Source organism: Salvia splendens, chromosome 8 (genome assembly GCF_004379255.2).
Source record: "Salvia splendens isolate huo1 chromosome 8, SspV2, whole genome shotgun sequence".
In the NCBI taxonomy this organism is placed as follows: domain Eukaryota; kingdom Viridiplantae; phylum Streptophyta; class Magnoliopsida; order Lamiales; family Lamiaceae; genus Salvia; species Salvia splendens.
In genome coordinates this window covers 13,319,761-13,331,936 of record NC_056039.1, presented here as the reverse complement: position 1 = coordinate 13,331,936, position 12,176 = coordinate 13,319,761, and the positions used below count along the sequence as shown (strand labels likewise).

Genomic DNA, 12,176 nt, shown 5'->3' with positions numbered 1-12,176 from the left:
TAATAGTAAAAACTATCTAAATGGCTCCTGGATACGAGCTAAAACTATCTAAGATGGCTCCTGAATACGCTAAAAAAATAGTCTAAGAAGACTCCTTGACACGAGTTAAAACTGCCAACCAAAAATTGAAGAGCTCTATGACAAGAGTTAAAACTGTTAACAGAAAATTGAAGAAGCTCCTTGAAATGAGTTTAAACTTTCAATGATGAAGAGCTCCTTGATATGAGTATAAACTATCAATGAAGAATTGAAGACGCTCTATGATACGAGCATAAAATGTCAATGAAAAGCGAAGGACTCCTTAATACGAGTATAAACTATTTATCAAAGTGAAGATCGTGCAAGTTAAGTGTCGAAAAACTCGATACTTAACTTGAGGGGGAGTGTTGGAAAGATAATTTGAAGTGTCCCAAGTATGTTGGGAAGAGAATGTGTGGAGTTCCAACTTGTTGGGAAGAGAATAACATTTATAATGTGGAGTTCCAATAAGTATAGTTCCTAGGTATATTTATATGGAGAGTCCTATAAATACCTATCTACTATGTATCAACAACAACAATCCAAATCAATAAAAATGTAGCCTTCAAGAGTTCTTGAGTTTTATTTTCCGCATTTTACTTTTCAACAGGTTGTGCTGGCACTGCCCTGAAAAATACGCTCCTGGCCACGTTTGTGCAGTGAAGCTCCTCTGTTATGTGGGGGACGACGAAGAGGAGGGTCACCTCGACTTACACCAGCAAGTTGATGAGGTGATTACTGCAGATATATCACATCTACATGCTTTGAGTGGGAATAGCCGTTCTAAACCTTTCCAAGTAATGGGGGATATCGGGTCGACGGAGGTCATGATATTAATCGACACGGGAAGCACACACGACTTCCTCCACCCGCGCATAGCGGAACGCCTTCGGCTGTCACTGCAATTCGCCCGTTTCGGGTCTATGTGGGGAACGGAGGATCCCTGGTGTGTTCCCACGTGTCAACGAACGGTTTCTTAGGTAATTTGCCCCTGTGAACGTAGTTACTAGCATTTAGCGGAATTGGTTGGTGCACGAGAACTTGAAATATGCAATGCCTGAAGACGAAAGATAGTAGTGCTAGTTCTTTCGAATGTACAGAGAAAGCAGTTTGATTTATGAGTATATGCAATTACAATGTTTGATTTAAGTAGTAAGTATTTTCGAAGACTCAGAATATAATGAGATTGAAAAGGCAAGTGTGTGATAGGTTGGAAAACATGTGAGTCTGTGAGAGGTTATTTTATAGCTAAAAACAACTAACAAGCTGTGTCACTTACCAAGTTGTGAAAATCATATACATGAGTTTGTATATGCCATGTTTTACATTGATTTCATTTTCATAACAGTCCTTGTGATATATATAGTCCGATAATTCATGATTTCTCATTGAGTACGGAAATCCTTAGCTATATTATCTGTCTAATGGTAAAAGAAAGGTATAATGTCACGCTTGTTTAGATTAATCTTACCTTTTGACTTGAAATTTTTCTTTCCACAGAGAAACTTGTTGTATTACTTCTATTAGGGATCCTCGCTCCTTTGACCAGTTTGGTACGGCTGTGAATTCACCATAGAATCTGCCTGCAATTTGTTATGATTAAGCCGTCTCTAACTAATCTTGATATCTCATGCTGTCCGCGTGTGAGCGTGCTATTGTAGGCCAGCTTTATTGCGATATCCCCCTGTGGTGTGGTCTATACATAATCCGTGGAGCTGGTACGTGCATTTAAACTCTGCAGAAATTGCTTTCTCCATTTCACACTTGCCGTTGTATTTTGTCTTACTTGGTTAGGAATTGAACAAGGAGGAGCTTCCATCTCACATCACCCGCGTTTCATCAGCTGAGGGTAAATAAAGCTTCAGTCTTGATTTCTGCTCACGCCTCTCTGTGCAGGCGCAGAAGGCAGAATGGGAGGCTTCGGAGCTCAAGGGTATGATGATAAACAGGATGGACTTTCTTGATATGGATTGATTTTTTCGGCAATCCAGTTCATCATTGTGCTCCAATGCCCGGCTCTGCAAATATTGTCGCGGATGCTCGCCTTTTGGAAGTATAACCGCGCTGGACAGTCGTGCCTCTGCTCTCGTGGCACTTGGCCGAATCTAGCACCATAAATAAATGCAGCCGTTTCTTTTCCTGTATAATTTAAACTGATGTTTCTAATAAATATTCTAGTAACAGGGGCATCGACACTATTTATATTTATAGTCTATACAAACTGCCGGATAAGATGATGTAGTGGAAATTAATTAACATAATCAGTTAGATCTAAATTATAATATTTAAATTTAAAATGGCATTTCCTAAATACCCCACAAACTCCTTAGGGTGTGTTTGGTTTGCCTTATAAGATCAGTTAGCATATGTTAAATGGAGTTATCATGTGTTTGGATTGCATTTTTTCGTTTTCGGCAGGCCCAATTTAAAAGGGGTGGCCCGCCTAATAAAGTCTGATAATGCCATTTAGCATTTCTGAGGAAAAGTGTCTGATAGCTTTTACGTTGGGCTCATTTAAACAATTCTGAAAAGAGAATTTACAAAAATATCCCTCTTGGATGCAATTTTTGATAAATTCATGTACATTCCTTCGCCCACTCAATCGAAGCTCGACGCTCAGACAAGCTGCGAGACTAGGGGTTGTGGAACAAATCGATCAATCGACACTTGACAATCGAGGCGTGATAGCATTTTTTGCCCCATTCAGTCGTGATAAATCAGGCGAGAGCTGTGGAACAAATCTGATAGCATTTTTCGAGGCGTGATAAATTTCACCTCCGATTCAGTCGACACTCGACAATCGATCAGGTTAGTTTAGTTTTCGATTCGAAGTTAAATCCCTACTTTTTTTGGCCCCAATAATTCGATGGAGACAAAACCACATCTGTTGAGTATGAATAATGGCGGTGGTTCTAGGTTTTGGGGTTAATTTTTTTGATTTTCGAATCTCCCCATGAGTTTCGGGGGCTGTGGAACAAATTCAAGATGGAATTTTTGACGGGTTTTTTCTATTTTTGTTCTAAAATAGAACTTAGATTCCTCGTTTGTTCTAGCGTTTTTTTTTGTTCCGGATTTGGGAGAGACGCATGACCCTCATGCGTCTCTTTTTAATGAGACGCATGATCGTCATGCGTCTTTCATAGAGACGCATGAGGGTCATGCGTCTCTATTTTTTTTTCGTTTTTTTTAACGACGCATGAAGGTCATGCGTCTTAGGTATAGACGCATCTCTCTCATGCGTCTGTTGTTTTTTAAAATATAATAGACGACGCATGAGCGTCATGCGTCTTAGGTAGAGACGCATGAGGCTCATGCGTCTCTATGTCGAATTAAATCAGTTCCGCGAGAGGCAGAAGGCAGAATACACGCGAGAGAGAATTCTGATAGGCGACTTCCGGCGATTCCTTGGCGATTTCTTAGCGAATCCGACGATTTCCTCTCTTTTTCCGGTAAGTTTCATTCAATCCTTCAACATTCCTTCCTTATTTGTTGTTAATTTGCATAGTTTGTTTAGATTTCCCCTAATTTTTGTAAATTAGGGTTTATAACAAATTGCTCAATTTTGTCCGATTTTTTGGTGTTTAGTTAATTGTAATGGATTTTAGTGGCTAAATTCATTCTATTGTATAGTTATTCATATATTAGAGATGCTTGGTGTTGTGATTTTGGTTGATATTGAAGAATAAAGTATAGGTTGAATTGCATATTTTAATTTAACCTTCTAATTTAGTAGCTATATGTAAATTAGGCCTTATAAAGCATGAATGGTGTTGAATTGGAGTGAATCAATCATTTGATTTATGATTTGTTGTTATTTTGAAGATGAATTTGAATGGATATGTAATTTGTGTTGTAATTTGTAATTGTTGTTTTGTGAATTTGTACTTAGATTAGATGGAGACTTCAAGTTCTAGTGAGCAATTATTATATGGACCCGAAGACCCGTCCTTGCTAAATTTACAGAAACATCACATTTCACATAAACTCATGAAAGAGGGCACAACCCAAGTATTTAAAGTCCGAAGGACAGAAAGCAAGACTTGGGACGTCGAAATTCACGAGAATGTTAGATATTGGCTTGACGTCTTTGGTTTCAAAGGCGTGATCGATTGTGGGAAGCCCATGAAGGTGGACAACGAGCTGATCACGGCGTTGATTGAGCGTTGGAGACCGGAGACGCACACTTTCCATCTACCGGAGACGCACACTTTCCATTTACCTACTTTAATTATTCAGTGGAGTTGAGACAAATAATTTCCATTTTCCAATAGTCCGAAACACAAGTTTAGATTTAATTGGCAGATACACAGAAACAACGTTTCATAGAAACTACACAAAACAAATTAACTACAGTGCTAGTGACATATAGAACAAACTACAATTCATCATAACACATCTCTTCTCCTGCTAAGTCCTCTTTGTCTCAAGCTCCTAAACAAAATAAAAACAAAGAAAGTTATCTTCTTACTTCATGCATACAAAGGTAAATTAAATATATAAAATCAATAATTGAGAAGGAAAAATACCTGCACTGCAGATGTCAACAATTTAGTCGGTGAGGATCCTACATAACACGACCAACTGTGCAATTTCTACGGTCATGGCCCTCTACACCGCAATTCCTGCACTTGCGGGAAGCTCTCGGTTCATCTTCCTCGCGGACATCCATTTGATTAGGAATCCTCCTTGTTCTGCCTCGTCCACGCTTTCGCGGAAGCAACTGCTCTGGTGTGATACGTAATTTCCATCCAGGATTTGCCCAATAGTCTTCGTGTCTTGGTGCTTGAAATGAGACACCATAGTACTGTGCTTCCCACGTAGCTTTGTGGTTGTGTTTATCAATGAGTTCAAACATAGAGTTACCTCGATCTCTGGCAACAGTGCACGCATGGGAACAAGGAACTCTCCACATCTGCCACTTCCCACAACTGCACTTTGAATCCATAAACTCGACGTCTTGTCTGTTATTGCCCTTTGCCTGTCCCTTTTCAACACGGGGACGACTTCGAACTTGGTAATGACCTTTTTCTCGGTCAAGTACTGAACAGTAATGCATTTGCCCCTTTGCATCATACGCAGCAAGTTTGTCCCTCGCCCATGGGGTCAACCGACCTTCGGTATGTTGTATTTATGTCTTTCTCTCTGCCCACCATTCCACTGTTCTCCAAAATGTCAGATCAACCAAAGCTCTAATAGGTAGCTCTCTTATACCTCTCAACACGTTGTTGTAGCTCTCTGACATGTTTGTTGAGGGCATCCCCCATCTCAGTTCATCATCGTAACAAAGAGACCAGTTCTCTTGTTTGGCTTTGTTGAGCTCGTGTATCGCAACAAGACTTTCCTCCCGTAGTGCACGTCGCCGTCGCACGTACTTGCGTACTTGAGTTGTGACACCCAATGCCCATATCATGCCTTTCGCTTTACCTCCCTTACCCTTAAGTTTAGTCAAGATATTTTTCCTCACATGGATCAAACAAAATTTGTGGTGACATATCGGCGGCTTTTTCCATTCATCAGAACGCATAGCCTTTAGGATTCCTTTATGCCTATCCGAAATGATGCACACCTCCCTTTCGTACTTCACCACATGGATTCTGACATGATCCAAAAACCACTCCCAGCTGTCGCCAGTTTCTTCATCGACAACAGCATATGCAACAGGCAGACATCTCTTGTTAGCATCAACACCACAAGCAACAAGAAGCTTACCTTTAAATCTTCCTCGAAGGTGAGTCCCGTCTATTGTTAAAACGGGTTGGCACTCCTGGAAAGCATGTATAGCAGGCCCAAGTGCCCAGAACACATAATAGAAGACTTTAGTACGGCCCTGGCTCAACAACTCGTTGTGCCTCCACTCAACGATTGTGCCTGGATTCCTATACTGCAGTTCAAGCATGTAGCCTGGCAAATCCCTAAATGACTCCTCCCATCCACCAAATACAATCTCTAAAGCCCTTCTCCGTGCATACCATGCCTTCTTATAACTGATTACCACATGAAATTTGTCATGAACAAAATTTCTTACGGCTGCGGCACTGAACTCGGCATTTTTAAGCAACTGATGTCGAATACACAAAGCAATCATTGGTGATGAAAAGTTAGCATGTCCTCTATCGTTACGATGGCCTTCACAACTATGTCGTCCACACCACTTCCTAATCTCCCACATATCATCATGGGCCATGTGTGTAACAGAAACTTTCCACCGACATTCATTCGCTTTATCAGCGTCGGTCTCGCTGATAATAGCTGTCCCATCTTCTGTCCTCCCTGCCGGATATTTGCACACGGCATGCCACCTTCTTACTTTGCTCTCAACCACCCTAAATTGCCGGTGTTGCCTCAAACTCCACATAGTAATAGCAGTCTTCACATGCAGTTTGCTATCAAATTTTGTTCCCGCATTAATCCGATATGGGTGTTCTTCATCCCAGTACATGGTACTGCGTTCATTACCAACTTCAGGTACCTCAGAAGGACCACTAGGCAGTCTGCGAAAATATTTCAACCCGGTGTGAACGTATTCTGGAAGTGGTTGTTCACCTTGCACGACGGGTTTATACACTACCTCCTCATCACTAGAGTCAGCACCAGAATCATCACTTAAAATCTCATCAGACGAGGATGACGACAATTCTGGATCATCAAGGTCTCTTCGTACAACATGAACATCATCATGCTCTTCTACATTCTCTTGAGTATTCAATCCAACATCAGCAGCATCTGCAACATCTGTTTGCTCATTCATACCGCAATCCATGCTCAAAGGTTCAAACCTCGTAGATGATCCAACACCATGATCAACAATTGGTGGGATGAAGGCATTTCCAACATACGAATACTCAACAAATAATTCAATATGTCGAGTAGAATTTAGAGCCGCATTGAACATATAAAACACACTTTGATCACTGTCAACCGCAGTACATACATAACTCGTACCGGTACCCAAGAAACAATGCCTCCAAGATATTTCGATGAAGTGTTGGTTTGAATCTATTCTTATCTTAACACATATCATTGCAACTAATTCAGATAATGAGACACATGAATCCAATACGATGGAAGCTCTCGCACGAGGAGGATCATAACAAATACCCACTTGAGGAAGTTGATATATTCTACCACCCCAATATAAACTCACGTATACTTGCATGATTTCTGCAAAAATATATATACAAACCAACAACAATTAAAGACAATTTTTTTCATTAAACCCTAATATAGTAAGTATACAAAAGATTTATCAAAACCCTAATAATATGCAAATAAACAACAAATACGAGAACAATGTTGAAAAATTGAAGGAAACTTACCAAAATATGAAGGGAATCGCCAAGAAATCGCTAAGGAAATCGCCAAGGAAATCGCACGGGTTGTCTTCCTCTCTTTCTCTCGCGTATTCTGCCTATTCTGCCGTGGGAACTGATTTAAGCAAGTTAGAGACGCATGAGCCTCATGCGTCTCTACCTAAGACGCATGACGCTCATGCGTCGGCTATTATATTTTAAAAAACAACAGACGCATGAGAGAGATGCGTCTATACCTAAGACGCATGACCTTCATGCGTCGTTAAAAAAAAACGAAAAAAAAATAGAGACGCATGACCCTCATGCGTCTCTATGAAAGACGCATGACGATCATGCGTCTCATTAAAAAGAGACGCATGAGGGTCATGCGTCTCTCCCAAATCCGGAACAAAAAAAAACGCTAGAACAAACGAGGAATCTAAGTTCTATTTTAGAACAAAAATAGAAAAAACCCAATTTTTGACTATTGGAAACCATAATATTTTGGATCTGGATTTGTATTGAATCTGAGACATTTTGGGTATTTTTTGTAATATGAACGTATCTATTTGACATCTAAATTTATGTAATTGGAATCTGTAGTTATTAGGAAGGTTCTATGGTGATGGTTAATTTATGTTTGCAACATTTGATAAAATTGGTTTTAGTTAACTAGTGTTTTGGGAGAATTTAGAAGAGCCAAGATCAAAATAACATATTCATTTTGGTGAAATACTATTTCATTGCTGTTTACTTCATGCTGGCTAGTTCACTGTTATTTTTAGAGACATTACCTTTTTTGTAACAGATAGGAGTATTTTGTTTTGGCCTTTGATTGTAAACAAGGTTGTGGTATATTGGTGTTCTTGAATAGACAGGAGTGGTAATATCTAATTCTTGCTTTATCTCGTTTGTAGATGGCTCCAACTGTAAAGAAGGAGTATACAGTGGTGAAAATGTTGGAGGAGATTATACGGAATTATTTAGTTGCCCGGTTTTGTATACTATATTTCCTTTTTGCTAAACTAGAGAAGGGTAAAAAGAGAAAGAGATTACAAATAGTCTTACCTTATAGCCTAACGGATAGGGTACCCTCGCAAGTTAGTTACATGAACAGGTTGGTCGGTCTTAACGAAACAGATTGCTTAGTAAATCTAAGGATGGATAGAAATGCATTTGGTAGGCTTTGTTCCCTGTTCCGCCAGTTAGGCACTCTTCGTGATAGGAGGTTTGTTTACATTGAAGAACAAGTGGCTATTTTCATCAGTATACTAGCCCATCATACAAAGAACCGTACGACGGGATTCCACTTCTTGCGTTCAGGTGAAACTGTTTCAACATCAGTTCACGCTGTACTCAAAGCCATCATAAAAATGCACACATTGTTCCTGGTCAAACCTGAGCCAATAAAAGATGATTGCGCCGATTGGAGATGGAAACATTTCAAGGTATTATTCACAGCAGGAAATACTAATTCATAAATTGCTCATCTAGACACGTTATATTAATTATCTCACATAGGAATAGATTTTGTTTCACGTCCCCACTTTCTTATTTTTTCTGCAGGGTTGTCTCGGAGCGTTGGATGGTACTTTCATAAATGTGTTAGTTCCTAACTCAGATAAACCGCGCTTTCGGAACCGAAAAGGACAAATAACAATAAATACACTAGCAGCCTGCGATCGACATATGTGATTTACCTATGTCCTACCCGGGTGGGAAGGATCTGCTGGCGACGCTCGTGTCTTAAGGGATGCAGTCAATCGTCCATACGGTCTGAAGGTCCCTCTAGGTATAAAACTTGCATCTTATTTGCTGTTTTCGTTTTCTGAATATTGACCTATTATACAGTTCCTTATTGAGTATCGGTTATTTTGCAAGGAAATTATTACCTTTGTGATAATGGTTATGCAAACAGCCAAGGATTTTTGACTCCTTACAGAGGTGTTAGATACCACCTCAAAGAATGGGGGCCAAATGCAGATATGCCACAAAATGCTATTGAGCTTTACAATATGCGTCATACTAAGGCAAGAAACATCATAGAACGAGCTTTTGCATTGTTGAAGATGCGATGGGCTATACTACGCAGTGCATCATTCTACCCCATCAAGGTACAAGTACAACTAATCAGCGCTTGTTTCTTGTTGCACAACTACATTAGAAGCGAAATGAATGTGGATCCTCTCGAAGATCTCATAGACACTTGGAATGATGGACATGGTCCAGAGGATGATTCAAACGAAGGGCCGTTTGTTGATTACATTGATGCAACAACGGACTGGAACATGTTCCGAGATCAACTAGCAAACTCATTGTGGAATCAGGTTATGAGTTTACTGTGATTTTGTAACATGTTTTGAAACGAATATACTATAGTATGGTTAATTGCTGACACACAAGGCTGTTTTCTTTTGCTTTTTTATGCAGCACGTGTCGGGAGGTTCATAACTTTTTCCAGATATGCGTTATGTGGAGTCGCCCAATGACCGTCGATGATCTTCAGCCTGCTATTATAACATATCTGTACCTTTGTTTATGAGACCTTATGACTCCATTATGACTCCTTTATTCCTCCACCCCTCTAACTGTTCCATTTTGATTCGAGTAGAATTGAATTGCAGCTCACCTCTTCTTTTATTTTCTGTTCTCTATGTGTATCTCCTACCATATGCTTTTTCTACATGAAGCTTTTCTAATTGTATAAGCAGTATGGACTACATAAGCAAACATATATATTAATACAGGATTGGGGTTACGATTGGCACATATATTCTAACAAGCCGATAAATTTTATTAAGAAGCAGGAAATACATATTTTAAGTAAAGACTAACAATTAACTCTGTGGCCAAAGTGATTTCCATTTTTTCCATGAGCGTATCAACGGCATGAACGACTACCTCGAGAAAGTGACGTGGAAAGTTTTTGCCGGCCAGGGAAGCAGATCGAACCTACACACAGTCCCAACAGAAAGCTCATTTGCACGGGCAAATGTCTCCCAGCCACTACTAATCCAAACATTTTCAGCTTCGATTGTCACAAACATTGTCCAAGGATAATCATCAACCCAAAATGTGAATTCTTCAATACTATCCTTGTCCTCAATGTGTGTCTTCCACCATATGGTGGGTAATATCTACAAAATATATGACGTTCATTAAAGTTATGGTGAGAAATCATATGATTAATAATATTATGATTTCCTGAATTAATTTTACTATTTTCTACGTTGATGATTTCCTCATTTGTGTTATATACATAAAATTCGTTAAGAAATTTTACCAAACCACGCTCGAAGTTAGATGCTATCAACACACATGTGAATGCATCTGGATCACCGTATTCGCTCTCCGTATCTGACGGATAGGAACCCCGGTTTCCACTCAACCCCTCTGCAGGTTCACTGTCATCGCTCTCACCGCCCGACGGGTAATTACGTCTGATTCCAGTCAACCCTGGTGCATGCCCTAATTGAGACACATAAGTTGTTAATGAAAACTCGAATACAGAGAATTTATCCCCAACATTTCGATCTTCTAATTACCAGTACCAATTATGTCGCTATCCGGCATGCATCCGTTCCACTTAAACCTAAGAATTTTGAGATGAGGGCCCCCGTGATGGCTGAAGAATAAGGTGTCCCCTATCTCGACAGTGTGGCTGTGACAGAAATTACGCCAATTGTCTTCGAGGTAAGCTTCTTGGCCGATTTTTGTTATCCCAACTGTCGATGTTATGCCATTTGGCATTTGTAGATTACACACAGCAGGAATATCAGCTCCGTACATATCAAACCACGGTTGGGGAAACCTCTGAATTAATTTATCACAATAAAACGTTCTACTCTTGAAATTTTTGTTTTATATTAATAAAAGGTTCTCACCAAACGAAAGTAGCCATCACTATGGCAAATTATCTTCGAAAATGAGGGTTTCAAATGCCTGCTTATTTGGTAAACAAGAATATAACGATGTGTTAGAGATTTACAAATGCCTAACACAAGATAAAAAAATGTTTACCGATAGAATACTTACGTTGGATACTCGTTCACGGGAAGTGTAGTCATCTATTTCGGACCGCTCATGAGGGCACCGACGCACACAGGGCCTGCTATTTACCTCCCAATTCACCAGTGTATCCTATATAGGCGTTCTCCTACATATTATATAGGGTTTCACATGACTTGAGAATATGGAAAAAGAGCTCCAGGACAACCAGTAAAGGCTACAATATGATTCTCGCATGGCTGATAAAAGCCAAGAAAAGAGGGTGATTTGATCAATGAATGACAACTCTATGTACCACAGTATTCCCTCATGCCCCACTATTTAATATGGAACATTATCAGACAATTCCTCATTCGACACATAGCTTATTCAAAAAAAATGGTGGACAAAATTCCTAGTCAGGATGTGTTCTTCTACAAGTCAAAATGGACCTCTGAAATTGACTCTCTCATGCTGTCTCTCATCATACAATCGAAGAACGTAGGTAAGTGGGATGGTTCGGTCATGCCGTACGATCTCCTAGAGCATGTAACCGGTGCTCTCACGGCTGATACGGGGATCTCCTACACGTGCCGCGATGTGTATGAGCGATTTCGATTCTTCGAGCATCGTTACCGTGCCTTCAAGATGGTAACTGTGAAAACAATCAAACAAATTCATGAAGAAGAAAGCCATAAGATATATTTCTAGTTTTAGCAAGAGTGTGTATTGTCACTGTTCCATTTCATGAAATACGAAGAACTACATCACACAACTATATAGCATAGATTAGAACCATCTAGAACTACTTCTTAATCTATGTACTATCATTTAATCTCTTGCTTAACAAAAGTAAACATAACAGAATCATGAACGGCTCTT

The 12,176-nt window shown here is 39.8% G+C and overlaps 2 protein-coding genes and 1 long non-coding RNA gene across 7 annotated transcripts; 1 reads left to right on the top strand and 2 right to left on the bottom strand.

The window, feature by feature from the left end:
- Positions 1 to 2,717: 2,717 nt before the first annotated feature.
- Positions 2,718 to 9,947, top strand: LOC121744360. 3 transcript variants are annotated; one of them, XR_006038582.1, is made up of 6 exons: positions 2,740 to 2,826; positions 8,225 to 8,535; positions 8,631 to 8,755; positions 8,874 to 9,099; positions 9,189 to 9,634; positions 9,738 to 9,947. It is a non-coding gene; the product is annotated as an uncharacterized LOC121744360 (long non-coding RNA). The 3 variants fall into 3 exon arrangements; XR_006038583.1 differs by lacking the exon at positions 8,225 to 8,535 and having other exon boundaries at positions 2,718 to 2,826; XR_006038581.1 differs by having other exon boundaries at positions 8,225 to 8,755.
- Positions 4,287 to 7,124, bottom strand: LOC121744357. Its single transcript, XM_042137878.1, has 2 exons — positions 4,545 to 7,124; positions 4,287 to 4,449 (listed from the first exon to the last, which is right to left on the bottom strand). The coding sequence occupies exon 1, from the start codon at positions 7,037 to 7,039 to the stop codon at positions 5,147 to 5,149; it is 1,893 nt and encodes a 630-aa protein (XP_041993812.1). The 5' UTR covers positions 7,040 to 7,124; the 3' UTR covers positions 4,287 to 4,449; positions 4,545 to 5,146.
- Positions 9,948 to 10,080: 133 nt separating the features above from the next.
- Positions 10,081 to 11,946, bottom strand: LOC121744359 (putative B3 domain-containing protein Os03g0619850). 3 transcript variants are annotated; one of them, XM_042137879.1, is made up of 5 exons: positions 11,343 to 11,946; positions 11,192 to 11,249; positions 10,853 to 11,120; positions 10,591 to 10,775; positions 10,081 to 10,444 (listed from the first exon to the last, which is right to left on the bottom strand). In XM_042137879.1, exons 1-5 carry the CDS (start codon positions 11,372 to 11,374, stop codon positions 10,205 to 10,207), a joined length of 783 nt encoding a protein of 260 aa, XP_041993813.1. In that variant the 5' UTR covers positions 11,375 to 11,946; the 3' UTR covers positions 10,081 to 10,204. The 3 variants fall into 3 exon arrangements, with proteins under 3 accessions (XP_041993813.1, XP_041993815.1, XP_041993814.1); XM_042137881.1 differs by having other exon boundaries at positions 10,626 to 10,775; XM_042137880.1 differs by having other exon boundaries at positions 10,859 to 11,120.
- Positions 11,947 to 12,176: the final 230 nt, after the last annotated feature.

Coding starts and splice junctions, on each gene's coding strand:
- LOC121744357 (XM_042137878.1), bottom strand. CDS start 7,039: ATGATATGTGTTAAGATAAGAATAGATTCAAACCAACACTTCATCGAA.
- LOC121744359 (XM_042137879.1), bottom strand. CDS start 11,374: ATGACTACACTTCCCGTGAACGAGTATCCAAC. Junction 11,250..11,342: donor CCCGTGAACGAGTATCCAAC/GTAAGTATTCTA, acceptor CCAAATAAGCAG/GCATTTGAAACCCTCATTTT. Junction 11,121..11,191: donor GTGATGGCTACTTTCGTTTG/GTGAGAACCTTT, acceptor AAATTAATTCAG/AGGTTTCCCCAACCGTGGTT.